This window comes from Anomaloglossus baeobatrachus, chromosome 4, assembly GCF_048569485.1.
Source record: "Anomaloglossus baeobatrachus isolate aAnoBae1 chromosome 4, aAnoBae1.hap1, whole genome shotgun sequence".
In the NCBI taxonomy this organism is placed as follows: domain Eukaryota; kingdom Metazoa; phylum Chordata; class Amphibia; order Anura; family Aromobatidae; genus Anomaloglossus; species Anomaloglossus baeobatrachus.
Genome location: NC_134356.1, coordinates 374,136,110 through 374,163,718, shown reverse-complemented (window position 1 = coordinate 374,163,718; position 27,609 = coordinate 374,136,110). Strand labels below are relative to the sequence as shown.

At 46.9% G+C, this 27,609-nt stretch overlaps 2 protein-coding genes across 3 annotated transcripts in view; one reads left to right on the top strand and one right to left on the bottom strand.

The window, feature by feature from the left end:
* LRRC17 (leucine rich repeat containing 17) overlaps window positions 1-13,926 on the top strand; it is a 94,400-nt gene extending 80,474 nt beyond the window's left edge. For both annotated transcript variants that reach the window (XM_075345191.1, XM_075345192.1), the window contains exon 4: window positions 11,809-13,926. In XM_075345191.1, the coding sequence (XP_075201306.1) occupies window positions 11,809-12,212 (404 nt within the window). In that variant the 3' untranslated portion in view covers window positions 12,213-13,926. The remainder of the gene's footprint in view (window positions 1-11,808) is intronic.
* FBXL13 (F-box and leucine rich repeat protein 13) overlaps window positions 1-27,609 on the bottom strand; it is a 400,423-nt gene that overhangs the window by 204,029 nt on the left and 168,785 nt on the right. Inside the window, exons 8-9 of the mRNA XM_075345189.1 lie at window positions 20,273-20,368; window positions 14,679-14,814 (exon numbers count right to left, since the gene is read on the bottom strand). Coding sequence (XP_075201304.1) covers window positions 14,679-14,814; window positions 20,273-20,368 — 232 coding nt within the window. The remainder of the gene's footprint in view (window positions 1-14,678; window positions 14,815-20,272; window positions 20,369-27,609) is intronic.

The window sequence follows — 27,609 nt, the reverse complement described above, 5'->3', positions numbered from 1 at the left end:
CCATTTACCAGTACTCCATATACCTTGACCCAAGTGTATGATGGCATCAACTATTGTTTTAGAAAACTTTATTAGCTCAATTGGAATACTGCCATATCCAGGTGCTTTGTTTTAAGACATTGAAGCAACAATTTTGTCTTTCAAGATGTTCGGTTCGCTATCATTTCCAGTCTCAATTTCTTTCCATATCACTGAGTCATTCTTGTAGAGGTACTCCATGTATTCTTTCCATTTTTCTTAGATCTACTCTGGCTCAGTTAGTTTGTTCCCATCGGCTTCTTTCAACATTCCCACTCTTGGTTGAACATCTTCTATAAAGAAAAACACTTTCTGTGGGATCTTGGAGCATTCCTGTATACAGGACTTTGAGTGCCTTAATAAGGATAGGCCATCAATATTCTGAGCTTTGAAAACTCCTGTCATGTCCCCAAATGCTAATAACCTGCAATATAGGGTTAATCTGTACATTAATAGCATTTGAACCTGCCCAGCCACCTGACTGAAAAGTCTGGCTACGGGGAGGAAATTATTAACTTCATTCCTCTCGGCAGCCTCCGACTCTTAGCCATAAGGGCACAGCTTCAGTCACCGCTCAGTGAGCAGCAGCTGTAACAACACCCTGTTACTGACTGATAGCCAGCTCAACAGTGTATCAGTACAGAGCCAGTTGTCAGTCAGTTGTGGTGGCATGGTTACCGCTCCTGCTCACTATGTACTGAGCGGTGACTGAAAGCCAGAGGCTACCAGTAGGAAGTTTATTTCTTCCTGGTGGCCAGCCTTTAAGTGCGGCAGGTGCATGGCATTGTAAACGCCATTAACCTGCAGATTAACTACATATCTGCAGGTTAATAGCATTTGGGGACATAACAGATTCCTTTTAAGGAAAAAAAATCATTTGTCCTATGTGATGAAAAACAACCAGCAGCAGTCTCTCTATCACACCTCTGTTCCTTCATAATACTGGACAGTAGCAAAAGATTTTCTTTACATAGAAGGTTTTTTTCAAAAGAAAATCTTACATAGCGTAGTAACAGTTTTGAAGTGTTAATAATTCACGGTATGATTGAGACGTCACTGACCACTAAATTGAAAACATAGAAGCACTTACAGTTGTGCTCAAAAGTTTACATACCCCAGCAGATTTTTTGTTTTCTTGGCCTTTTTCAGATAATATGAATGATAACACAAAATATATTTTTCCACTCATGGTTAGTGGTTGGGTGAAGCCATTTATTGTCAAACTACTGTGTTTTCTCTTTTTAAATCATAATGATAACCAAAAACATCCAAATGACCCTGATAAAAGTTCACATACCCCAGATCTTAACTGCTAGTTTTCAGCGAGTCCTGTATTTCAGCTGATGTTATTTGCAGGTTTTTCTTTGCATACTGTTAGGACCAGGTGGACGGGCAGGCCCAGGAGGTGGATCCACTGGGCTGAACACCTCACCGAGGGCAAGGTGCCTGGTAGCCGGAGCACTACGGGTAGCAGGACAGTCCGTTCAGAGGAGTGGAGTGAAGAAGTCCCTGGGACCACGGAGTCTCTGAAGGTAGTCCGGGTGACGGAGCTCAGGTTCGGAGGCCGAGATGACGTCAGGCAGAATCCGGAACCAACGGAGCGAGAAGGTGGGTCACCACACGGATCCAGGGATCGGAGATGGTAGGGACTGACGGGATGGCAGACAGTCACCGTTCGGGGTTCGGGAATCGTCAGGACCGGTTGGCGAGACAGGAGCGACTCTACAAGAGAGATAGGTAAGTATGGCACAAGACACAAGGAGACCTGACTCCTAGATTAGCAAACACGAAGAACAGGCCCCGCCCACTTGGAAAGGATCCCCCTATATACCCTGTACCTGATTCCTCAATATCCTGTTGGAGGACACTGGCCCTTTAAGAGAGGGTCAATGACCGCGCACGCGCCCTAATGCGCATGCGCGAGGCCCGGGTGCCAGAAGCCAGAGCAGGGAGCGGTGCACAGGAGGCAGGAGTGCCAGGCTGGCTCAGCGTTGCCGATGGGCGCCGGGAGCGGGGACCGGGCTGCCTGGAGACCGCAGGTGATGGGGCATGGAGGCTGTGGAGCGGGGGACCGGGAAACATGGCACGGGAGTGACGGAGCGTGACCTGAGAGCGGGGAAGCGTGGCAGGGGAGCCGGTGAGCATGGCAGGGGGGCCGGGAAGCATGGCAGGGGAGCCGGTGAGCGTGACAGTACCCCCTCCCCCACGCCCCCCTCCCCGCACCCGGGACAGGAAAGCACGTATCAGGGGAGTACCCACATTCTCCCGGGGTTCCCAGGACCTATCCTCAGGACCATACCCAGTCCACCAGGAAGAACTGTCGGCCCCGCACGGTCTTCATGGCCACGATATCCCTTACCGCATAGATGTCATCATCAGCAATAGGAGGAGGAGCAGAACTGGCAGCAGCGGAGAAGGGACCAAGGACAATCGGCTTGAGCAGGGAGACGTGGAAGGAGTTGGGTATCCTCATCGTGGCCAGGAGCTGCAGCTTGTAGGAGACCTCATTTATTTTGCTGATGACTTTAAAACGGCCCGATGTAGCGAGGACCCAGCTTGTATGATGGTAGATTCAATCTGACGTATTTGGAAGCAAGCCAGACCAGATCTCCTGGAGAGAAACACGGAGGATCCAGACGCCTCTTGTCTGCGTGTCTCTTCATCCGCAGGGAAGCACGTCCAAGGGACGTCTTGACAGAGTCCCAAATTGTTGTAAAGTCATGGACTACAGCATCAGCAGCAGGGACATCCGAAGAAGAAGATACAGGTAATGGGACGGAAGGCTGAAGTCCGTAAACGACATGGAAGGGAGAGCTGGAGGAGGACTCACTGACGTGGTGGTTATGGGAGAATTCAGCCCAAGGAAGGAGCGTGGACCAGTCGTCGTGATGGGTGTTAACGTAGTGACGCAAGAAGGAGGTCAGGATCTGATTGACTCGTTCCACTTGGCCATTCGACTGAGGATGGTAGGCTGAAGAAAAGTCCAGAGCCACTCCCAGATGTTTGCAGAGGGCCCTCCAGAAGCGGGAGGTAAACTGAGTTCCTCTGTCGGACACTATGTGTGATGGAAAGCCATGCAACCGGAAGATGTGCTGTATGTAGGCGTCAGCGAGTTCCTGGGCAGAGGGCAGTCCAGCCATAGGGACGAAATGAGCCATTTTGGAGAACCGATCCACCACGACCCATATGACTGTGTGTCCGGCGGACAAGGGCAAGTCTGTAATAAAGTCCATTGCAATGTGTTGCCACGGAACGGAGGGACTTGGCAGAGACAGAAGGCGACTATATGGCAGGTGTTTGGGCGTCTTGTTCCGGGCACAAGAGGAGCAGGCTGAGACAAAAGACGCGACGTCCGTGCGAAGGGATGGCCACCAGTAGTGACGTACAATTGTACTCCATGTTCTCTTCTGACCAGCATGGCCGGCTATTTTCGAGGCATGGCCCCAATGCAACACTTTTTGTCTGTCAGTCTCAGAGACATAGGTCTTCCCGGGTGGTATCTGGGCCAGGGTGACAGGGGCCACCGGAATGATTTTACTTGGGCGGATGATGGGCTGGGATGTCTCCTCCTCCTGTTCCATGGGCACGAATGACCTGGACAAGGCATCTGCTCGCACATTCTTATCCGCGGGCCGAAAATGGAGCTGAAAATCGAACCTGGCAAAGAACAAAGACCACCTGGCTTGTCGTGGGTTCAATCGCTGAGCAGACCGCAGGTGTTCCAGGTTCTTGTGGTCCGTGTAAATGATCACGGGGTACACTGCTCCCTCCAGAAGGTAGCGCCACTCCTCCAGAGCCAGTTTGACTGCTAATAGCTCTTGGTCACCGATGGTGTAGTTGCGTTCAGGCGCTGAGAAGCTCTTGGAGTAGAAACCGCAAGTAACCATCTTCCCGGAGGAGGACTTCTGCATGAGCACTGCTCCGGCTCCCGAGGAGGAGGCATCCACCTCCAAGGTGAACTGTCGGTTTAACTCAGGACGGTGGAGCACAGGGGAGGAAGCAAATGCCTGTTTCAGGGAGCCAAACGCGGCGTCGGACACAGGTGACCAGTCCTTTGGATTAGCCCCCTTCTTGGTCAAGGCGGAGAGAGGCGCAGTCAGGGCAGAGAAGTGAGGGATGAACTGACGGTAATAGTTTGCAAATCCAAGAAACCGTTGGATTGCCTTCAGTCCGGAAGGAGGGGGCCAGTTGAGAATGGAAGAGACCTTCTCTGGGTCCATCTGCAGACCGGTATCGGAGATTATGTAACCCAGGAAGGGAAGAGAAGACTGCTCGAAGACACACTTCTCGTACTTGGCGTACAGACGATTCTCTCTCAGCCTTTGTAGTACCAGATGCACGTTCTCTCTGTGGGTCTGGAGGTCCGGAGAGAAGACCAGGATGTCATCCAGATACACCACCACACAGACGTAGAGAAGGTCCCGGAACACGTCGTTCACCAATTCTTGAAAGACTGCTGGTGCGTTACACAGGCCGAAGGGCATCACACAGTATTCGTACTGCCCATCGCGAGTATTGAATGCGGTCTTCCATTCGTCCCCAGAGCGGATGCGGACCAGGTTGTAGGCACCCCGAAGATCCAACTTGGTAAACACACGAGCTCCTCTAAACCGATCAAACAATTCAGGGATGAGCGGCAGGGGGTATTTATTTTTTACGGTGATTTGGTTCAATCCCCGGTAGTCAATGCATGGGCGCAGGTCGCCCTCTTTCTTCTTAACGAAGAAGAAGCCTGCTCCAGCAGGAGAGGAGGATCTCCGGATGAATCCCCTTGCCAGGTTCTCAGTGATGTAGGCAGACATGGTCCTTGTTTCAGCAGGGGACAAAGGATATATCCGTCCTCGAGGTGGTGTAGTTCCCGGGAGTAGGTCGATGGCACAGTCGTAAGGATGATGTGGCGGCAGTACCTCTGACTCCTTTTTATCAAAGACGTCCGCGAAGGACCAATAGGCCGAAGGCAGTCCTGGTAGGGACTCCGGAAAAGGAGGTCGTCGGATGGGCTGTATGGACTTCAGGCAGTTCTCGTGGCAAGAGGAGCCCCATCGGGTAATTTCGCCAGTACGCCAGCTGACCGACGGTTCGTGTGTCCGTAACCAGGGGAGTCCCAGCAGGATTTGATGAGACATGTGTGGGAGGACGTAGAGAGTGATGTTCTCGGTGTGCAGGGCACCGATACGTAGTTCTACTGGCTTGGTGATCCACGAGATGGTGTCAGAGAGGGGTCTCCCATCTACAGAGGCAATCACAAGGGGTTTGTCGAGTGGAGTAACCGGCACCTGGTACTTGTCCACCGTGGCCTGCTGGATGAAATTGCCTGCTGCCCCGGAATCGAGGTACACCTCGGCCGTGAACCGCGTCTCTCCCGTTGTCACTTGAACGGTCCACGTAACCGGGTCTGAGAGAGTCCCAGCACCTAGGGTGGCCTCTCCTACCAACCCTAGGCTTTGGAGTTTCCCAGCCTCTCTGGACAGGAACGTAGCAGGTGTGTGCCCTCTCCGCAGTAGAAGCAGAGACCCTTAGCGAGCCGTTCTGCTCGACGTTGTTCGGACTGCCTCAGACGGTCAATCTGCATGGGTTCGTGGACAGAGACACCAGACGATGCCGACTGAGGTACGACGGGCTTCTGCGGAGGAGAGGAATGCCGTATCGTACGTCTCTCGCGGGACACCTCTTTGGATCGGTCCTGGAATCTGAGGTCCACGCGGGTGGCTAATGTAATTAGGGCATCCAGTGTGGAAGGAACATCGCGGCCTGCCAGCTCGTCCTTAATACGACTGGAGAGTCCTTCCCAGAAGGCGGCGGTGAGGGCTTCATTGTTCCACCCCAATTCTGAGGCCAAGGTGCGAAAGCGGATGGCATACTGCCCCACCGTCATGGTCCCCTGACGTAGCCTGAGGAGTGATGAGGCGGATGCGGCGGCACGCCCGGGTTCGTTAAAGGTGGTTCTAAACGCCTGCAGGAACTCCTGGATGTTAGCAGTTACAGGGTCCTCCCTCTCCCACAAGGGGTTCATCCAGGCCAGTGCCTCACCCTCCAGATGGGACATCACAAACGCCACCTTGGCTTGGTCGGAGGCAAAGAGGTGCGGAAGCAGCTTAAAGTGGAGGGAGCACTGATTTATGAATCCCCTGCAGGTCTTAGGATCTCCGGCATAGCGGGGTGGAGAGGCCAAGCGGAGTTTAGAAGCTTCCGAGGTAGCCGCCATGGGAACTGTGGCTGTGGACTGTGCTGTAGAAGCCTGAGACGCCAGGGACATGGCAGTTGCTTGCAGCGTGTTCAGGCGGGTATCCACCGAGGACATGAAGGCCAGCATGCGGGACTGGGTCTCGCGCTGTCGTCCGAGTTCCTGCTGCAAGTTGCCCAGCTGGGCCGCTAGTGCTTCGGCGGGATCCATGGCCTGTTCTTACTGTTAGGACCAGGTGGACGGGCAGGCCCAGGAGGTGGATCCACTGGGCTGAACACCTCACCGAGGGCAAGGTGCCCGGTAGCCGGAGCACTACGGGTAGCAGGACAGTCCGTTCAGAGGAGTGGAGTGAAGAAGTCCCTGGGACCACGGAGTCTCTGAAGGTAGTCCGGGTGACGGAGCTCAGGTTCGGAGGCTAAGATGACGTCAGGCAGAATCCGGAACCAACGGAGCGAGAAGGTAGGTCACCACACGGATCCAGGGATCGGAGATGGTAGGGACTGACGGGATGGCAGACAGTCACCGTTCGGGGTTCAGGAATCGTCAGGACCGGTTGGCGAGACAGGAGCGACTCTACAAGAGAGATAGGTAAGTATGGCACAAGACACAAGGAGACCTGACTCCTAGATTAGCAAACACGAAGAACAGGCCCCGCCCACTTGGAAAGGATCCCCCTATATACCCTGTACCTGATTCCTCAATATCCTGTTGGAGGACACTGGCCCTTTAAGAGAGGGTCAATGACCGCGCGCGCGCCCTAATGTGCATGCGCGAGGCCCGGGTGCCAGAAGCCAGAGCAGGGAGCGGTGCACAGGAGGCAGGAGTGCCGGGCTGGCTCAGCGTTGCCGATGGGCGCCGGGAGCGGGGACCGGACTGCCTGGAAACCGCAGGTGATGGGGCATGGAGGCTGTGGAGCGGGGGACCGGGAAACATGGCACGGGAGTGACGGAGCGTGACCTGAGAGCGGGGAAGCGTGGCAGGGGAGCCGGTGAGCATGGCAGGGGGGCCGGGAAGCATGGCAGGGGAGCCGGTGAGCGTGGCACATACTTAACTATTTTCCTGGCAGTTGTGACCAAAATTTTTGTTGGTCTACCCGATTGTGGTTTGGTTTTTACAGAGCCCCTCATTTTCCATTTGTTAACCACAGTCTGAACACTGCAGACTGACATTATTAATTCATTGGATATGTTATTGTATCCCTTTCCTGTTTTATACGGTTGAACTATCTTTTCCTGTAGATCCATTGACAATTCTTTTGCTTTTCCCGTGACTTACAATCCAGAAACGTCAGTGGCTGGATGAAAGATGCAAGAGTCTGTCTGGATCCCAGAAACTCACTCAGCTCTTTTGCACACTCACTGATTACAAGCAAACAGGTCACAGGTGAGGATGTTACCTTTATTAGCCATTCATACTCATTTGTGTAAACCTCTGTGCATGTTATCAGGTGAAAATCACCAGGGTATGTGAACTTTTGATCAGTGTCATTTGGATGTTTTTGGTTGTCATTATGATTTAAAAAGAGGAAACACAGTAATTTGACAATAAATGGCTTCACCCAACCACTAATCATGAGTGGAAAAAAAGTGTGTGTGTTATCATTCATATTCTCTGAAAAAAAAAGGCCAAGAAAGCAAAAAATCTGCGGGGGTATGTAAACTTTTGAGCACAACTGTATTTGAGTGATGTGTCCCTTTTATTTGTGACCAGCTCTGCTTAACTCACTGAGAAATGCAGACAGCAATGTACAGATCTGTAGAAGGTCTATGGGCCTCAAAAGCTGCTATGCCAGTATACTAGTTTAACAAACTTTAATAAGTCATATAATTTTGACACAACTGGTGGTTGTGCTAAAATGATGCAATTTTAAGTGTTCTCGTTTTCGCTCCAGTTTCCACAAAGTCAGCAGAACTGGGGTGGGACGGGGGCATGGAGCCTGCAGTTTGTCAAATTTATGACAAGCAGCAGCATTCGCTACTCCACAAGTCTTAATCTAGCAAGGACTGGAGTAGGATTGATGATGCACACAAAAGGTGTATGGCACTTGTTTGGCCCTCTTGATTCATGAAGAGGCATATGCCTCTTCTTGAATCAGAAGTGTCTGACTCTAGCTCATCTGCTAATCAAGATCGGTGTTAAATATGCTGGTCTTTATGAATCAGGCCCTATGAGTCCAAAACCCTCAAGGCTTAGGGGTACTTTACACGCTGCGACATCGCTGCTGATATATCGTCATTAGTGACGCACATCCGGTGCCAGTAGCAACATTGCAGTGTGTAAAACAAATGAGTGACGATCAATGAGCGCAAAAACGTGCAAAATCGTTGCTCGTTGACACATTGCTCATTTCCATAATATCGGTGCTGCTGCAGGTACGATGTTGTTTGTCGTTCCTGCGGCAGCACACATCGCTGTGTGACGCCGCTGGATCGACAAACATCTCCTTACCTCCGTCCACCTGAAAAGGAGGAAGGAAGGAGGTGGGTGGGATGTTCCGGCCGCTCATCTCCTCCCCTCCTTTTCTACTGGGTGGCGGTTCAGTGACGCTGCTATGACGTCGCTGTGACAATGAACAAACCGTCCCCTTAGAAAGGAGGCGGGTCGCCGGTCACAGCGACTTCGCAGAGCAGGTATGTGCGTGTGACGCTGCCGTAGCGATAATGTTCGCTACGGCAGCGATCACCACATATCGGCTGTGCGACGGGGGCGGGTGCTATCGCGCTTGACATCGCTAGCAATTGCTAGCGATGTCGCAGCGTGTAAAGTACCCCTCAGTGAGTGATCATAATAACAGATGGCAATTCTTTACTGTGAGAGCAGTGAGACTATGGAAATCTCTGCCACAACATATTGTTATGGTTTATTCGCTACAAAAGTACTGGATGCCTTTCTTGAAAGAGATAAGGTTACAGATTATGCATACTAGATTCTGTGATGGGACGTTGATCCAGAGAACTAGTCTGATTTGTCATATGTGGAGTTAAAAAGCAGCTTGTTCCTAATTTAAGTAAATTGGCATCTGCCTCATGGATTTTTTTTTTCCTTCCTCAGGATCAACATTTTAGATTATAAATTGAACTTGGTGGACTTATGTCTACGTTCAACCTTAAAAATGATGAAACTATGACATGTCAAATGTTTTAAAAATGTTTTGTACCCTGATGGAATGTCTTCCAAAAAGGTTCTGGTCATGCCAGTATCATCATGAATTTAGTACATTTGAAACCCCCAAGATTTAGCTTATTTTTTTAACCATCCTGGGTCACTCACTAAACTGTATATGACTAGCAATTTTTGACTGTTTTATACTTTAACATTTTGTATAACAACCCCCTAATCTGTGCAGTTAAAAAACCTCCTGTCTAAAGCCTGCTTTACACGCTGCAATTTATCGTGCATTCGCATGTGCGATCGCACCCGCCCCCATCGTTTGTGCGATACGGGCAATTTGTTGCCTGTGTCGCACAAACTCTGTAACCCTCATCACACGTACTTACCTCCCGAACGACGTCGCTGTGGGCGGCGAACATCCTCTTCCTGAAGGGGGAGGGACGTTTGGCGTCACAGTGACGTCACACAGCGGCCGGCCAATAGAAGCGGAGGGGCGGAGATAAGCAGGACGTAAACATCCCGCCCACCTCCTTCCTTCCGCATTGCCGGCGGGACGCAGGTAAGCTGCAGTTCATCATTCCAGGGGTGTCACATGGAGCGACGTGTGCTGCCTCGGGAACGATAAACAACCGGAGCACAGAAGGACGTTCGATTTTTTGAAGATGAACGACGTGTCAACGAGCAACGATAAGGTGAGTATTTTTGCTCGTTCACAGTCGCTCATTTGTGTTACACGCTAGGATATGTCAAACGAGGCCGGATGTGCGTCACTAACGACGTGACCCCGACGACATATCGTTAGATATATCGTAGCGTGTAAAGTGGCCTTAATTTGTTTGCTTCTTTTTGTTTTAATTTTTTTTCTTCTACATGCTGTATCTAAGTAGAGGGTAAAACTGGCTTACATACCGCAATTTCTCATCCAGTGCAAGTAATTGACTTGCTATTCACAAATCAAAGCAAAATTCTAAATTATGCATTTAAGACAATTGAAAAGGCGACAGTAAACAATTATTTGATTACAAAGGAGACTGGCAAGTAAATAGTTGTAATTTTAAAATGTTTCCTTTCAAACAAACAAAGCTACATGCAAATGCTTGTTAAAATGTTATGATTTTCCCAAAAATTGGAACAGAAATTGCAACATTTATAGTCAGCCTCCAAAAGCGAACTGTAATAATTACATCCTGTGTGAAAAGAAAAATGAATTTAATTTAACACTGCATTATTGAGTAACATAGCTTTTTGGTTTTTACCCATGTTTTTGATGTATGACAAAAGATTAGTTGTATGTTTTTATATAAAGAACACATCTAAAAATATTTTAAAAATATAAATTAAAACAACACTAGTGTCATAACTGATCTACAAGGGATAAGCAACTTCTTTGAGAGGCATTTAATGATAATAATAATCTTTATTTTTATATTGCGCCACATATTCCGCAGCACTTTACATATATTAGCAACACTGTCCCAATTGGGGCTCACAATCTAAATTCCCTATGAGTATGTCTTTAAAGTGTGGGAGTAAACCAGAGGAAACCCATGCAAACATGGGGAGAACATATAAACTCTTTGTAGATGACATCCTTCGTGGGATTTGAACCCAGGACCCCAGTGTTGCAAGACTGCCGTTCTAACCACTGAGCCATGGTGATAATGAACACCATCGTGATGAGATGGCGCAACATTGTGCATGCTCGACATGTTGGTATACTGATTCCAAACAGGGCTGCATAGTGCTGCGCTCAGCTTTTTCCAACAGCCCAATAGAGAATGAAGGGATCGGAGGCTGAGAGTCTGACCTGTCATTTTGTATTGGGAATAAAAGTTTCCCCTTGGGGATAAAAATTATCCAATCTGCCAATCTAAGTGGGCCCCAGCAGTCGAATACCAGTCACAATCAGCAAATTATCACCTTTCATGTAGAACTTGTGTTATCCAGACAGCCCCTTGCACCCTGCAATGACTCAAAACAAGTAGTTGCTGATCTAGTAGTAAGCATCTAAGAGCAGAATAATATAGGCGGTAGAGACCCCGATTCCATGTATCACTTACTGGGCTACTTGATGTACAGACATTACAGCACAGGATCTCAAATTATTCTTTCTTTGATATAAAACATTTTTAAAAACAGGCAGGGAAATGTTTTACCTCAGAAAAAGAATCATCTATGATCCCCTGCTGTAATGTAATTTATACTCTTTTACTTCCTTCCCTGCCTATGAGCTGTGGTATGACAGTACATGTCCCTGTACGATCAGACACAGCCATTACACAGTACATAGCATTGACACATATATAAGATTATCTCACCACAGGAACATTATTTCTAACACATGCAATTGTGGCACTTATTATGATTCCAAGACTTATTGATTAAAACGAACTTTAAAATTAACTTGGTTCATGGGAAACCCCCTTTAAGGAATGCATAACTCACCATGTATATTAATATTAACCACCTTCTCTTTTTTCATGTCCTATTTATAGCTGCCTTTTCAGGTCTCATGAATCTCCATGAATTAGACTTGTCAGAAAACAAGCTCTTCAATTTCCAATATGGTGTCTTGGAAGATTTGTACTTTTTGAGAAGGCTATGGCTCAGAGACAACCCCTGGAGATGTGACTACCACATTCACTACTTGTTCTACTGGCTAAAGCATCATTACAATGTAAATTACAATGGCTTGGAATGTAAGGAGCCACAAGAGTACAAAGGATGGTTTGTCGGGAGGTATGTTAGGAGTTACTATGAGGAATGTCCAAAGGAGAAATTCCAGATTCATGGAGGGATGGATGACGATGAGTGGGAGAAGATTGAAGGAGACAAGAAGCATACAACTCAGATTGAGTCCGGACAAACACGCGGCGTCCTATTAACAGTGTTAACTTAACAGCAACTTTATTACATCATTTTGATATCACATTTTGGGGGATAAATTCTGCAAGTACTTTTCTATGAGGATTATGGAAGAATAAGATGTATGATTTTTGTCTAAGAGGCTATTAAAATAGGATCCACGGCAAAACTAAACAAGCATTGGACTAATGCTAAACTGCGCTTCAAAGAAGATAAATCTAAAATATGACTATGAGCTTTGGAACTACCCAATAAATTATAAGGTTGTATATGTACCTTTTATTGATGGCTTGTTTGTATTATGTAAGAAAGGTGTTAACATATTTTGATCCCTAAGACCACAAGGATGGCTACCCTGGGGTAAAAATGGACTTGTCGCTTCTATGCCCTCAGTTAAAAGGGAGCCTGTCATAATGAAAGTGGTATCTGACCTGCAGGCAGAATGTTAGGGAGCAGGAGGATTGATACATATTTTTTGTGAGAAATTTCTTAATTTAAATTTCAGTTGTTTGCATGCATAGGAGACAACTGGGTGGTCCTATTCAGTGATTGACAGTCTTCCCTGTAAGAATGTGCATACAAAGCTAGCTGTCAATCACTGAATACGGCCGACCGCTTGACTATATATCATTAACCTCAGCTTTTCATGTTGTCAACTAATTGGACTGCATGTACAACTTGACATTTAATGGCCCCGAGCTTACAGCTGGCCATACACTATAGATGTATAATTTCAAAATATGACAATTTCAGCAGGATCAGCTAACCATCTAATATGTATGAGGACCTCCTGATCATCCATTGACAGCAGATGTCAGAAGAGATAGGGATTGGGCAACTTCCCAATCTTTTTTTTACTCAGGGAGATAAGCCAATCACTAGTAAAAAGCCCCTTTCCCAACTGAGAACACATACATGCTCAACCGTGCCAATCTTACATGTGTATAGGAGGACCAGGAGAGCATGAGTGTACAGACAAGAGAAATGTAATGTCTGTGGCTAATTAACACTTGAGCAATATGAGACAGAGAGGCTGGTATTGATTTTCCAGCTATCTACACAAAAATTTTTTATTACTGACCTTGATAAAAAAAATAACCCTATATGTATATGTAGCCAGTGGCGTAACTAAGGTCCGATGGGCCCCGCTGCATAATTTATGCCTGGGCCCCCACATGTTCCATCATGACCACATCCTGGTGCATGACCCCATTCTGGCTATATCTTGGTATATATGTCCTCTTCATGGCCCATCCTGGTATTGTTTACATCCTGGCCCCATCCTGGTATAGATGTCTCCATAATGGCACCATCCTGGTATAGATGTCCCCATAATTGCCCCACCCTGGTATACATGTGCTAAATCTTGCCGGCAGGATCTTTAGAGAAAATAAAATGTCTATGGGCATCCTTTAACTTGCTGTATTGTTTGTGCCATCTGGTCTCCAGTATTTTTTGAAGATTTGCAACTTGACTGTATTTAATCTGCTTTACAAGACAGCTATGACCATTTCCAGAGGTTGTCTATGCACATTAAAACACATACGTTTGTATTTGAAGGAGGAAACAATAAAAGTAATTGTATAAATAGTAATAAAATGTGTATATGGGATTGTTAGCTTTGTAATATACAGCTTTCCATGCTGTAAACTCTGCAAGAACACAAACCAGTGTCATGAATTTAAACCAGAAAATTATCAGCACTACAAGAGTTATCAGCACTACAAGTATGTTTATGACTTTTAATAAAACCATATCTTTTTTCTATTAAACTATGTGTTTTACTTTGTGACACAATAATTTTAAACTGACATTTTCAGATTCTTGAGAATCACAACCTGCGCCTGAAGAAACAATTGCAGCGTTATATGATGAGTCTGATTCACAGACTGGGGTAAGATGTAAGTGGCATTGAGGGAGGCTGTGCTCATCTAGTTGGATTCTGTCCAGGAGAATAGATATCGCACACTCACAGCCACATGACCACTGCTCTCGGCACAGGAAAATCCTCACAGTGCACAGTGTGCGCCATGTGATGACTCACAAGTCTCCAGTCACATTGAGGGACACAGACTGACTGCAGACTTATGGATTTAGACCGGACAAGAATGTCACTAATTTGACAAGCGGGAATCACCACATCTCATCATGACCCTGTCTAGCTACAGCTCCACCCACTTTGTCAGAGCTGGGTGAAAATGGCGTTAAAAAGTCAACAGTTGCTATGACTATACTTACAGGCACAGGTTAACTGAGCAGTTTAAACATTGATGTGACTCCAAAGTGGTCACAGCCCAGTCAAACGGCTGATTGGATTATTTCCACTGATCTATTGGGATCGCTATCAACACCTTTAATGGCAGTTATATACAAGAATAATAATTAGAGTTCAATAGTCTTACTTTCATTTATACCCTATCACTCCACAATTAATTTATGTCTTTTTGAAATTACAAAACAATTCAATTTCAATAAATGGTAAGAAAAAAAATACTCATACCAATGGTTTTATAGGTCGACCAGTGCAGTGTGGAACATCTGCGGAGATTTAAACGTATGACGTAAGGACGACACTTCCGTAAGATATTGATTACAAATTTGTCTTGAATGCGCTGCCTTACTGAAGAGAAATCGATCTACAGGGAAATAAAATCGAAAGTTCAATTATATTTAAAGGGACTGTCTTCCCAGTCAGCTGACATTTTAATTGCTGAGGGAAATTTATATATATATATATATATATATATATATATATATATATATATACATAAAATGCTTTGTGTATGTTTTTTACGTACGTGTGACATCTATGTGAACCGTTTTCATTCAACTACACTAAAAAATGTACACAATCAAACAACATGTCCTAGGCTTATAAAGAGAAACATATCTGGAAAAATCCAATGCCACTTGGATGTTCCTTGTTGAATCCGTTTTTTTTTTGTTTGGTTTTTTACACACCCATAGACGTGAAAGGGTGAGTTTCTTCTGAAACTTGGAGGAAAGTAGTGCATACTGGTATTTTATTCACTTATATAGCAAGATACCAACTCACACTACCAGAAGACAAATTTAAATAGCAAGATGTGTGGACATTGTGCAACCGCACATTAAACATAAAATATAACTTTTAATGGTGCTCATTTAAAACGAGTAAACCTCATAAAAATGTGAGTATAAAATGAGAATACCCAAAGCAGTGGTCACCAAGCTCAAATGGACCCTGGTTTGGGTACAGCGCACAAAACACTATCTAGACTGGGTCACTATTATGTCACCTTAGTACTATATTAGAGGTCACATGTACAGGGAACCGCCCTCCACTCTATACCTCCAATATTATCTAATGTGTAGATAACTGGTGTAAACGACCACCATTAAACATATACCAGTACTTTAAATAATATGGTTATAATAGTTGGAACGGTCTCACCAAGGACTTGCGGGCTTCAATGGTTGCTGTCTGGCACTGGGAGGGTCAGTTCTGATATAGTCCTGGTATGTGTAGAGCTTGCTCCACATGCTGGGACCTCGGCTGGTCTCTATCCACAATTGCCTTTTTTGCAACATGGAAGCGGCTATACACAGGTTACAGGTATGTGTGCTCCATTATGGTTCTGCTTTTAACTTTATCTAGGAGGCCGCATGGCACATGAAATACATAATATAGGTTAGGACCCCCCCTATTGAGATTTGCCGTGACGTTGGCAGGGGTGGCTCAAAGAATTGATCAATTATTTGCTAAAAATCTCATTTTTTTTTTTTATTATAGTACAGTTGGAATAAATCTGTGAATTTTCACTTTTTATATGATGCATGCCAATTTCAGATCGTACTGGCTCCTTTTTCTCTGTTATGACTGTAGTTATGCTACAATTTCTGGTGACTGACCATCACCATACCATGCACGCCTGATTTTGGTTTGCAATGTATTCCTCCTGTTGGTAGCTGTTCACATTCAGTTACCTCACCCCTTTCCACAGGCAATGCTAATTAAGCACCATTCTTGGATCTGGTCCGCCTTTATCAATGGTTGCTGTCTGGCACTGGGAGGGTCAGTTCTGATATAGTCCTGGTATGTGTAGAGCTTGCTCCACATGCTGGGACCTGGGCTGGTCTCTATCCACAATTGCCTTTTTTGCAACATGGAAGCGGCTATATACAGGTTACAGGTATGTGTGCTCCATTATGGTTCTGCGGTAATAGCGGGGTCCTCTTTATCTAGGAGGACCTCCCTATTGAGATTTGCCGTGACGTTGGCAGGGGTGGCTCAAAGAATTGATCAATTATTTGCTAAAAATCTCATTTTTTTTATTATAGTACAGTTGGAATAAATCTGTGAATTTTCACTTTTTATATGATGCATGCCAATTTCAGATCGTGCTGGCTCCTTTTTCTCTGAAACTGCCCTAACCAAAGTCTCCAATGATCTACTAAACGCCAAAGCCAAGCGGCACTACTCTGTCCTCCTCCTCCTGGACTTGTCCTCTGCCTTCGACACAGTAGACCACTTCCTCCTACTACAGATTCTCTCATCTCTGGGCATCACAGACTTGGCCCTATCTTGGATCTCCTCATACCTAACCAACCGAACTTTCAGCGTCTCCCATTCTCACACCACTTCCTCATCTCGCCCCCTGTCTGTCGGTGTCCCCCAAAGATCAGTTCTTGGACCCCTGCTGTTCTCCATCTACACCTTCGGCCTGGGACAGTTCATAGAGTACCACGGCTTTCAGTATAATCTCTATGCCGATGACACACAGATCTACCTCTCTGGACCTGACATTACCTCTCTACTAACCAAAATTCCACAATGTCTGTCTGCTATTTTATCCTTCTTCTCTGCACGATTCCTAAAGCTTAACATGGTCAAAACAGAATTCATCATCTTTCCTCCTCCTCAACATAACTCAACTCCTTCAACAAGCCTTTCCATTAAACTTGATAGCTGCTCACTCTCCCCAGTCTCACAAGCCGGTTGCCTTGGAGTAACCCTCGACTCTGCTCTATCCTTCGAGCCACACATCCAAGCCCTCTTCACCTCATGCAGACTACAACTTAAAAATATCTCCCGGATCAATGCTTTCCTTAACCAAGAATCAGCAAAAACATTAGTGCATGCCCTCATCATCTCCCACCTCAACTACTGCAACTTCCTGCTCTCTGGCCACCCTTCCAACACTCTTACACCCCTCCAATCTATTCCAAAGTCTGCGGCCCGCTTAATCCACCTCTCCCCTTGCTATTCCTCAGCCTCGCCACTCTGCCAATCCCTTCACTTGGCTTTCCATTGCCCAACGACTCCAGTTCAAAACATTAACCATGACATACAAAGTCATCCACAACCTGTCTCCTCCTTACATCTGTGACCTAGTCTCCCGGTACCTACCTGCACGCAACCTCAGATCCTCACAAGATCTCCTTCTCTACTCCTCTCTTATCTCGTCTTCCCACAATTGCGTACAAGATTTCTCTCGTGCCTCCCCCATACTCTGGAACGGTCTACCTCAGCATATCAGACTCTCCCCTATCGTGGAAAGCTTCAAGAGGAACCTGAAAACCCATCTCTTCCAACAAGCCCACAACTTACAATAACCCTCAGTCCAGTACACCATTGCGCAACCAGCTCTGTCCTCACCTTGTACCATCACCCATTCCCTGTAGACTGTGAGCCCTCGCGGGCAGGGTCCTCTCTCCTCCTATACCAGTCTGTTTTGTATTGTTATTGATTGTTGTACATATACCCTCTTTCACTTGTAAAGCGCCATGGAATAAATGGCGCTATAATAATAAATAATAATTATTATTTCCCAGGAAACCCAGCCCAGTGGATGAGCGGAGCCTGCACCCACCAGCGCCGCCTGCATTGACTCCTTCCATCTCCAACACTATCCATGGCAGGAACACGACAATGCCTGGTGATTGAAGCAGAAGTCGCTGGAGCGGACTCCGGTGAGGACGTAACAGTAGTCCTCTACTGATATAATCTAATGCTGATTAATCAGTAATTTTATCAAAACTACACTAAGCAGCTCAGTAAGTGACATATCGCTGGAATCAGGATCTCTGCCCCTATGTTATGCTGCTCTCAGATTAGGTGGCAAAAACCTGGTGATAGATTCCCTTTAATAACATGTGTCAGTGTGCTGTCTGTGTAATATCCGATTAAAAATAAGATAGCTCCTCTGATTTATATACTTGTCTACATAAGTGTTTAGCGATAACAACAGAGGGGGAGGGTTGCACACAGATTTCCACAGTATGGAAAAAAGATATGGTATACCAGGGACTGCTGAGAAAACAGGCTGTGGACAAGGAGGAAAGTAAATGTGAAGGACAGAACATATAAACAGTGCTTAAAAAATAGGCAGTCAAAACGGCAGCACCTTGAATACAAGCTACGCTTTCATCCAAGCTATATTACTGGGAGAGAAACTCCCACAATAGACAAAGTTTAAACTGCATATAAGTGGGTCTGAAAATTAATGAAGGAATGAAGATTGCAGCCTGCAATTTTATTAACTAAAACTAACCAGAATTATTATTTCCATGCCATAGGTGTCTACAGGCTTTAAAGAGGACTGTTTAGCCTACCATACATCTATTTTAACAAATATATGCATTTGTCATTAAATAATTCTAGCGCTTTGGTTTTTTTTGTGCATTGTAAAACTGTTATTTTATTGGAAATTCATACAATAATTGACATTTGGATGTGTTACAACTGCTCTGGTCAATATGGTGTGTCCATATAAAGTCTGACAATTTCCAAAAGTGTAAAGGCTACTTTACACACTGCGATATCGGTCCCGATATCGCTAGTGTGGGCACCCGCCCCCATCTGTTGCGCGACATGGGCAAATCGCTGCCCGTGCCGCACAACATCGCCCAGAGCCGTCACACATACTTACCTGTCCGGCGACGTCGCTGTGACCGGCGAACCGCCTCCTTTCTAAGGGGGCGGTCCGTGCGGCGTCACAGTGACGTCACTGAAGCGTCACTGAACCGCTGCCCAATAGTAGCGGAGGGGCGGAGATGAGCGGGACGTAACATCCCGCCCACCTCCTTCCTTCTGCATAGCAGCCGGGAGGCAGGTAAGGAGAGCTTCCTCGTTCCTGCGGCGTCACACGCAGCGATGTGTGCTGCAGCAGGAACGAGGAACAACTTCGTTACTGCTGCAGTAACGATTTTTAAGAATGGACCCCCATGTCGCCGATTAGCGATTTTGCACGTTTTTGCAACGATGCAAAATCGCTTATCGGTGTCACACGCAACGGCATCGCTAATGCGGCCGGATGTGCGTCACGAATTCCGTGACCCCAACGACTCCGCATTAGCGATGTCGCAGCGTGTAAAGCCCGCTTTAGAATGTGTAAATATGTTGCATCGACAAATTATAAAATAACACTCATTTATCAATTTATTTATTGGTAAAGTAAGTAAAATGCTACCGTACTAGTATTGTGATTGGAGACATCGTGCGCAGCGTGTGTTGTGAGGATTTTCCGGTGTTGGCGGAGAAACAAAGCGGTCATGTGACCACAAGTATGCGATATGTATACTCCCGCCTAATTACAGCCACATTCAAGTCAATTGAGATAGGTTGCACAAGTCTAGTCGGAATGTGACGGGGAGTATGCATATCTCATACTTGTGGTCACCTGACCACTTGGTTTCTCTGCCGCCACCGAAGAATCCCGACAGCACATGATTCATAAATCTTCAGACACATAGAGTGAATGCAGACTTTCATGATAAGTCAGGACAACCCCATAAATCTTTCTGTACTTAGAGGAATATTAACAGAAACATTATGCCAATAAATTCCTCCCTTTTAACAGTTGGTTGCTGAGAGAATCTTTTCATTATCAGACCAGGTCTGTGGATGCAAGGAAATTTCATATTAGGAAAAATTTCTAAGTTTTGGAGGCCAAAAGGATTGGCATTATTTGGGGCCACAAGCTGAAGGTCAAGAAATGTATTGTCCCATTTGTTCTGCTTAATCCATACCATCTGATAAAGCAGAGGGTTTTTTTTAACTTTGTATAATTTCATGTACATACAGTAACATATTATATTTAGAAACGTACTTACACTATTCCAGAGTGAACTATTTTGAGTTATTATCTTCCAAGATCGGCAAACTTGAGCACTCCTTGCTAGATCTATCAAATCCATGAAGCCAAATATCTGGGGGAAAACACAGCAAAGCTTATTATAACAGCATATGGAAAATATAAAAGATGAAAAATGGGAAAAACAAAGCTAGCACAGTGTTTCTAACCACAATATAAATATGTAGTGCATTATGGAAACATGTGTTTTCAAGAGGCGGTAAGAAAACTCCACATGTAATGAAGTAATATTTCTTATTCTATAATGTATACTGTGCAAGCACCTTAATAATCAGAAGTGTTTTTAAGAAAAAATAACATTGTAAACAATTTACAAGAATTATTTTGATCTTTTCAGCTTACAAGTGTTACATGAAATGGCTTAAAATGTGTCAGAATTTAATGTCTTCAAGCCATAGATACATGCAAGGGAAAATGTAACAGGGTCTCATTTTGGTGCTTGTGAATCCATCAGTCATGCACTGTCCCCTCAGTAGAGGTGGATCTAGGCTTTCTGGCCCCCCGGGGCAATAATTCAGTTTGACACCCCCCCACTTCAAGCAGTTTGAGTAGTCATTATGTAAGGGGTGGGCAGACCCCTTACAAGGAAGCACAGGTTTTCTCTGAAGTGGTTAATGCTGTCCCCATAGAAACTGTAGAGGAGGGAGGAGGAGCCGGCAGCTTAGGGGGAAAGGAAGTGTGTGCTGAAGGCAGTTGTGTCCGGGACGGGAGAGAAGAAACAGCCAGGGGCAGAGTGTGGAGCTGAGTGGGCAGAAAGAAAGAAAGAAAGAAGGGAGCTGGAAGAACAGGGAAGCCGGAGAGAAAAAGAGCGGGCGGAACCTCATAGTGCGAAGCAGTCCCGGTGTGGGTCCGGGCTGTGGGTAGCCGTAAGTGGGAGCTAGGTGAAGTAGAGTAGCCGGGCACATCCCCACTGGAGGAGACGTCAGGGCAGGCTTTCCCCAGCTAAGAAAAGAACGTGAAGTCATCTGTAACTGCCGGTTTTTGGAAAGAGTTGTGAAATAAAGAATGTCTTTTATTTGCATCGAACCATGCCTGGAGAGTGTTTATGCGTCGGACGACATCTGCACCACCACACTCTGCCCCACCAAGACATCTCCCGTCCCGATAGTGACGGCGGAGCCAGGGGTAAGCCTGACAGAAGGGGCCACGACTACAAGCCCAGAAGCGCCCCTGGCACCCCGTTACAATTATGTGACCACTCATACATAAGCAACTTCTCTACTTACAGTCACATGCAGACTAGCTGCTCCTCCTAATTCTCTCTCAATGTTCAGTGAAAAGAAAAGCTAGTTGTCAAGTGACCGTAATTATGCAAATGGCATACAAGAGGCCGTGTGATGACCGCTGGAACCAGAAAGCAAAGCTGAATCCTAACAGTGAAGGCCACGTCACACAAAGAGATAAATCTTTGGCAGATCTTTGGTTGCAGAGAAATCATGGACATATTGTTCCATTGTTACACAGCCACAAACCTGGCACTGATTGTCCACAATTTCACTGCAACCACTGCAGGCTTCTGAATTCTCACAGCGCACACTGCACACTTATAGGATTCTCTCGTGCCAGTGGCAAGAGTGGACAGTTATATAAATGCAAGTATGTGATTTCTGGCCACATGCTGATTAGACATGTCTGGCCTCACTCAGTTCACTTGTATTGAGCAAAGCCACATATGTCCAGTTGGCACGTGACCGCAGGTATGCAAATCACACACCTGATTTTCATGACCTCCTGTTCTCACCGCCAGCACTAGAGAATTCTGACAGCATGCAGTGCATGTGCTATGAAAATTCAGAAGTCTGTAGTCACATTGAGTGACTGAAAATGTTCATCACAAACTTGGACAATCCCTTTAATGCTCCTAACACAAATAAAGACATAGTAACCCTTAACATGTCAGGCAGCATACCACGTTATTAACAAAGCCATGTATCATGTAATCTTACAAGTTATGGACTATTACATGTGTACAGGAACAGAACGAACAACAGCTTGGTAATATATCACTAGAACACTCATCAGTACAGAAACACATCACCAGAAACACCAGCAATACATGAATACATTACCAGACCCACCATCAGTATATAAATATATCAGTAGAATCCCCATCAGTACAAAAAGATAGCATCACAACCCTCATCAGTATAAAAAAATACATCTCCACAACCACCGTACAGATTATATCACTAGAACTCCCATTACAGAAACAGCATCAGAACCCGCATCAGTACATGAATCCATCTCCAGAATCACCATTCATACATGAATTCATCACTAGAACCACCACCAGTACATGGTACATCAATTGTAATGTCAGGTCAGACCCATATACATTTGTATCACATGAATCTACAACTCCAAGTATGTCCTTATCAATGGTTAGGAGATAATGGGAGTTGTTATCAGTCATCATCATATTGCGGATCATACAGGAACCACAGTAGTGATGAGAATCGTCTCTGATTGGAGTCATTACTTTTCTTTAGACGCCAAAATGACTTTTCACATCCACAGCTCATCTCTGTAGATTACTATGGTCTACGATCTTCTGAAGCATATCCCAACATAATGACCTTAAAAATAGCACTGTGACTATAATGCTCCTGAATAAAATCTGATCGTTATATTCCCTGCACAAAATATGACACACACTATCCCTCTTATAATACATGCCCTCTTCACTGCCCTCTGCTTTTCAAACTCTACCTCCTCATCTCACTCTCCCTCCCTGGCATACTGTCCCATCTTTACTGTGCCACCACACTGTCCTCCCATGCTACCCACGCTCTCTATCGATTCCCCCCACACATACTACCCAGTTTATAGTCTGTGGCCTCTCAGACTTTTCTTCCCTCATATTGTCTCCTCACACCATCCCCTGAATAGTCTCTTCACATATTTTCCCCTCCCTTATACCGTCTCCTCACACATCCTTTTGCTAACCATACTGTCTCCTCACATATTTCCACCCCCACTCTTCGAACTGTCTCCTCACACATCCTCTTTGCTCTCCATGCTTTATTGGCAAACATCCCCCCCTAGCCCCCCATAATATGTCAACATATATTTTTCCCCATCACCTCACTCCCCATACTGTTTCCTGACAGATTACTCCCCTCACTCTCCATATTGCATCTGCACACATCTCCCCTTGCTCCCCATGTTTACACTCTTCCTCCCCTTGCACCCAATATTGTGTCCTCAAATTTGTACTCCCTCTGGTCCCCATACTGTGTCTTCAAATTGCACTCACCATCTCACTCCCCATAATTTCTCCTCAAATTTTCACCCCAGATTCCCATACTGTGTCCTCAAATTCCCACCCCTTCATTTTCCATACTGTGCCTGCACCCATTCCCACTCCCCTCACTCACCATACTGTATCTGCACAGTTCTGCTCCCTCTCATACTATGTCCACACCAATGCCTCCCTTAATCTATCTTCAAATAATCCTTGCTCTCCATACTGCTTCCTCAAATCCCCCTTGAATATCCATACTGTGTCCTCAAATTTCTCCCCCACTCCCAATATGGTATCCTCAAAGTTCTTTCCCCCTGCTCCCCATAATGTCTCTTCAAATTTCTCACTCCCCATGCTGAGCCTGCATCCATTCCCCTAACTCCCCATACTGTATCCTCAAATTTATCCCCCCCTCCCTTCCCATACTGTGTCCTCAAATTTCTCCCCCAGCCCCCCTCGGTCTCCGTACAATGTCCTCAAATTTCTTTGTCCCCCTAATTACAATAACACTTCAGTTTCTTCAGCTCCATTGAAGCACTTAGCACTCCAAATGTCTTTGCGCCTATGTGGTGCTGGAGAGTGACAACAGCAGCATGATCAGATGACCTCGTCATGCAGCTAATGTCGCTCTGACTCAAAAGTGTCAGTAGTCAGGGTTTCAATTGTACTAAAGCCTGAAAGCGCGAGTACAATTTGTTGCTGGGAGCTGGCAGCTGGCTCAGAGAATGGCCAAATTCCAGTATGAGGGGTGGGAAAATGAGGCACCTGGAGAGACACCTTCGACCTCTGCATCAGGCAAGTGGACCATGTATCCTCCCCTAGATATGCCACTACCCTCAGGATCTGTGAGACTCATAACACAGTATATCAATTTTCCCTAAAGGGATGTTTAATTTCTACCCGACTTGCATCATATGAAAACATTGAGAGATTTAGTTACTGTGAGAGCTGTTGTACTATTATGATGCAGTGATGGTGTGAACACAAGGAGCTATAGTAGCGCCATCACTTGGGGAGGGAGGAGGTGGCATTAGATTGCTATGTACTGAGATATGGTTTACTTGGTTGCATTTTGAAGTATGCACAGGGAGCGGTTTCAATAAATGTCCGGGATGGTTTATTTAGACTTCAGAAAACATTCAGGATAACCAAACTAAAAACTTCTGAACCTCTAATTCTAGTCTCAGAACCAGTCCTGTATCAAAGACGTTGGCTGCAGACCCACAGACAATGAAAGTGAATGCTTATAATGACTGATTTTGGAAAAATAGTACCCAGTTCAGCAGTGCTTTATCTGAGGAGTAAAAAGCTACCTGAAAGCTGGGTGATCTCCTTCGAGAATCACCCATACTTAAGCGCTTCCCGACAACCTCAAGAATCTTATACCTTATATCTTATATAATATATATATATATATATATATATATATATATATATATATATTATCTTACAGGCCAATAAATTTAGGACTCAACTTCATTGATGGAATTTTTAACTTAATATTTTTGGATGTTAACCACACCTTATCACGTACATTGAAGATGAGACCCACCAAACATTTCATATCGGCCTTTCGTTTTTGGTGATATTGAGCCATCTCAATATTTTTCCGGACCTCCATCCAGACATCCCCAAGTTTCTGTATGGCAACCTCTACTCCAGTACCTCAGGAACTCATGTTAGAAATTTCACCAAAATGAGGATAAACACCATAATTGCAAAAAACAGGCAAGGTTCCAGTGGACTGTGTAGGGATACAGTTTACTTGGTAGTGTGGCGCCCCTGACCTGGTCAGGCACCACTGAGTACTGCACCCATGCTGGGGACAGTACAATACAGGTAATCCAGAAGGCTGACCGAGGTGTGACTACACAGGCGCATAGTGATCAGGTCTCACACATGTACCTATGAGAGGACCCCTGGGGATCCCAGGAGGGGGAAAAGCCTTCACCTTCACTGGAATAGTGGAGGGGGCCAAAAGCCTCCATCTCCTCTCAAGGGGTGTGGTAAGAGAGCCTGGTTGCTAGGTGGCGTAGGCAAGAACAGGAGAGGAGGAGCAGTGAGCCGGTTCAGTGCAGAGTCCAGGGAGCTCCGAGAGGAGCTGACCCCTACCCCTGGGGCTGTTGCAGTCTGACAGCGCCCGCGCAGTGGCTACCGACGGGGGAGAACGGTCACCTAGGAGTGCTACCCGAAACCCGTCTCCAGCTAAAGAGAGAGCACAGAGTGGGAAGTAAGGAGACTGCTAGGGAGTACCAGGCCCAAACGGGCGGCAGATCCCGGAGCGGGGATAGATCCACCTTTCCTTGCTAAACCTGCCGGTGTGGGGCCCTCAAAGCCCACACCACAACACCTAAAAGCCGCAGCCACGTAGCCACAGTTAGGGCCCATAGTTCACAGGAGGCAAGCAGCTGGAGTGATCTGGCCCAGGCAACAAGCAAACGGCAAACGAAGGGGAGAGAGGCTTCAGCAACTTCCCTGGGTGACCCCCATAGGGACTAAAAGTCGGGGTTACCCCAAACCACCAAGGGCTAAGGAAGGCGAGTTGGTAGTCACCATCAGAAGTCAGCCTGAAGGATACCTGGTTCCAGCCTGGTTCATCCCAGCTACGCCCGGGTTACTCACCCTGCCATCAACTGTGAGTAAAACCCCTGAAAGACATCCTGCTTGTGTGGAGTTATTCTGCGCCTTGTGGTTCTACACACCTACACAGGGCCCTGGGGCTTGCCTCACTCTCAGGAGGCTATCCCAACTGACTGCACACACCATCAGCCCCAGGCGACCCTCAACCTGCAGTGGCGGTCACCACTGACCGCAATTCTGAGAGTGGCGTCACGACAAATAGAAGATTTCCTACCTGTGACAAAGATCCAGCCGAGTGGAGTCCCTGAAGGTAATGCACCGACACAGCGTTCTCGGGGCTTAACATCTGGCGTCACGAACAGGATAAGGACTAGACCTGTTCAGACAGGTGACCATGTGCCTGGGCGGTCCGCTTGAAAAATTGGAAGCGCCGCCATATTGCCACCATGAAAAGCGCGCTGAAAAACAACAGCAGCCCGCGCTGGGAGAAGTTACCGCCCACGAAGAGGTGTGGCTACCCAGAGATCCCCTGCAGGGTTCTGACCTCGCTTGTGAAGAGAGCGGAAGCGTCCAGAGACGGCGGAACGGAAAAGAAGCCAGCAGCTTGTTGTTAGAGAAAATGGCGTCTGAATGCAGAGACCCAGAGCCAGGCTCCGCTGCCTGGTGGTGTCGGGAGCTCGCCGAGTTCTGCGATCAACTGGAGGCCAGGGTCGGAAGGCTGATCAGAGAGGGACGTGCGGAGTTCCTGGGAATGACCGCGGCGGTTCAGGCCTATGAAGAGAGAGCCGCGCGCCGAGTGCCAGACCGGGCGGTGACGACTCAGACCCCGATGCTGCCACCGATGGGTGAGTCCAGTGATGCCCCTGCCAGCGCGAGTGCCCCGACCCCTGCTGCCACGTCCGCGGTCCCTGAAGAGGCGTCCGGCGCGGCGACGCTGAAGCAGGCCGCAGCCACGCCAGGTGCAGCCCGCCAAGCTCAGGCCGCCGCAGCGATGCCCTGCTCGGCCCACCAAGACCCGGTCCCTGCAGCGACGCCCAGTCCGGCCCGCAGAGAACCGGCTGCCACCGCGACCCTCATCCGCGCCGCAGGTGTGACGCTGACCCAGGCCGCCGCCATGCCAGGCGCGGCCCGCCAAGACCAGACCGCCGCCATATCGGGCGCGGCCCGCCAAGAAAAGACAGACGTACCATTGTTTACCCCGGCCTGCAAGGCCAGAGTAGACACCGCTCCCCAGTCTAAGGAAGTCCCTGCTAGGAAGTCCCTGGTAGGTGAGGACCCCGCATACTGGCAGCTGAAGGCTGACCTGGAGGCCAAGTTCCCACAGGAGATGGTGGACCGGTACATGCTCCCTCCGCATACCCCCAAGACGACTCCTGCAGCAACCATGCCAAAGAGATCCCCGCCTGGGCCGGCGGAAGAGCACCCATCCCCAGCACTGCCACCACCGGAGTGCTCAGAAGAACTAAGGGGGA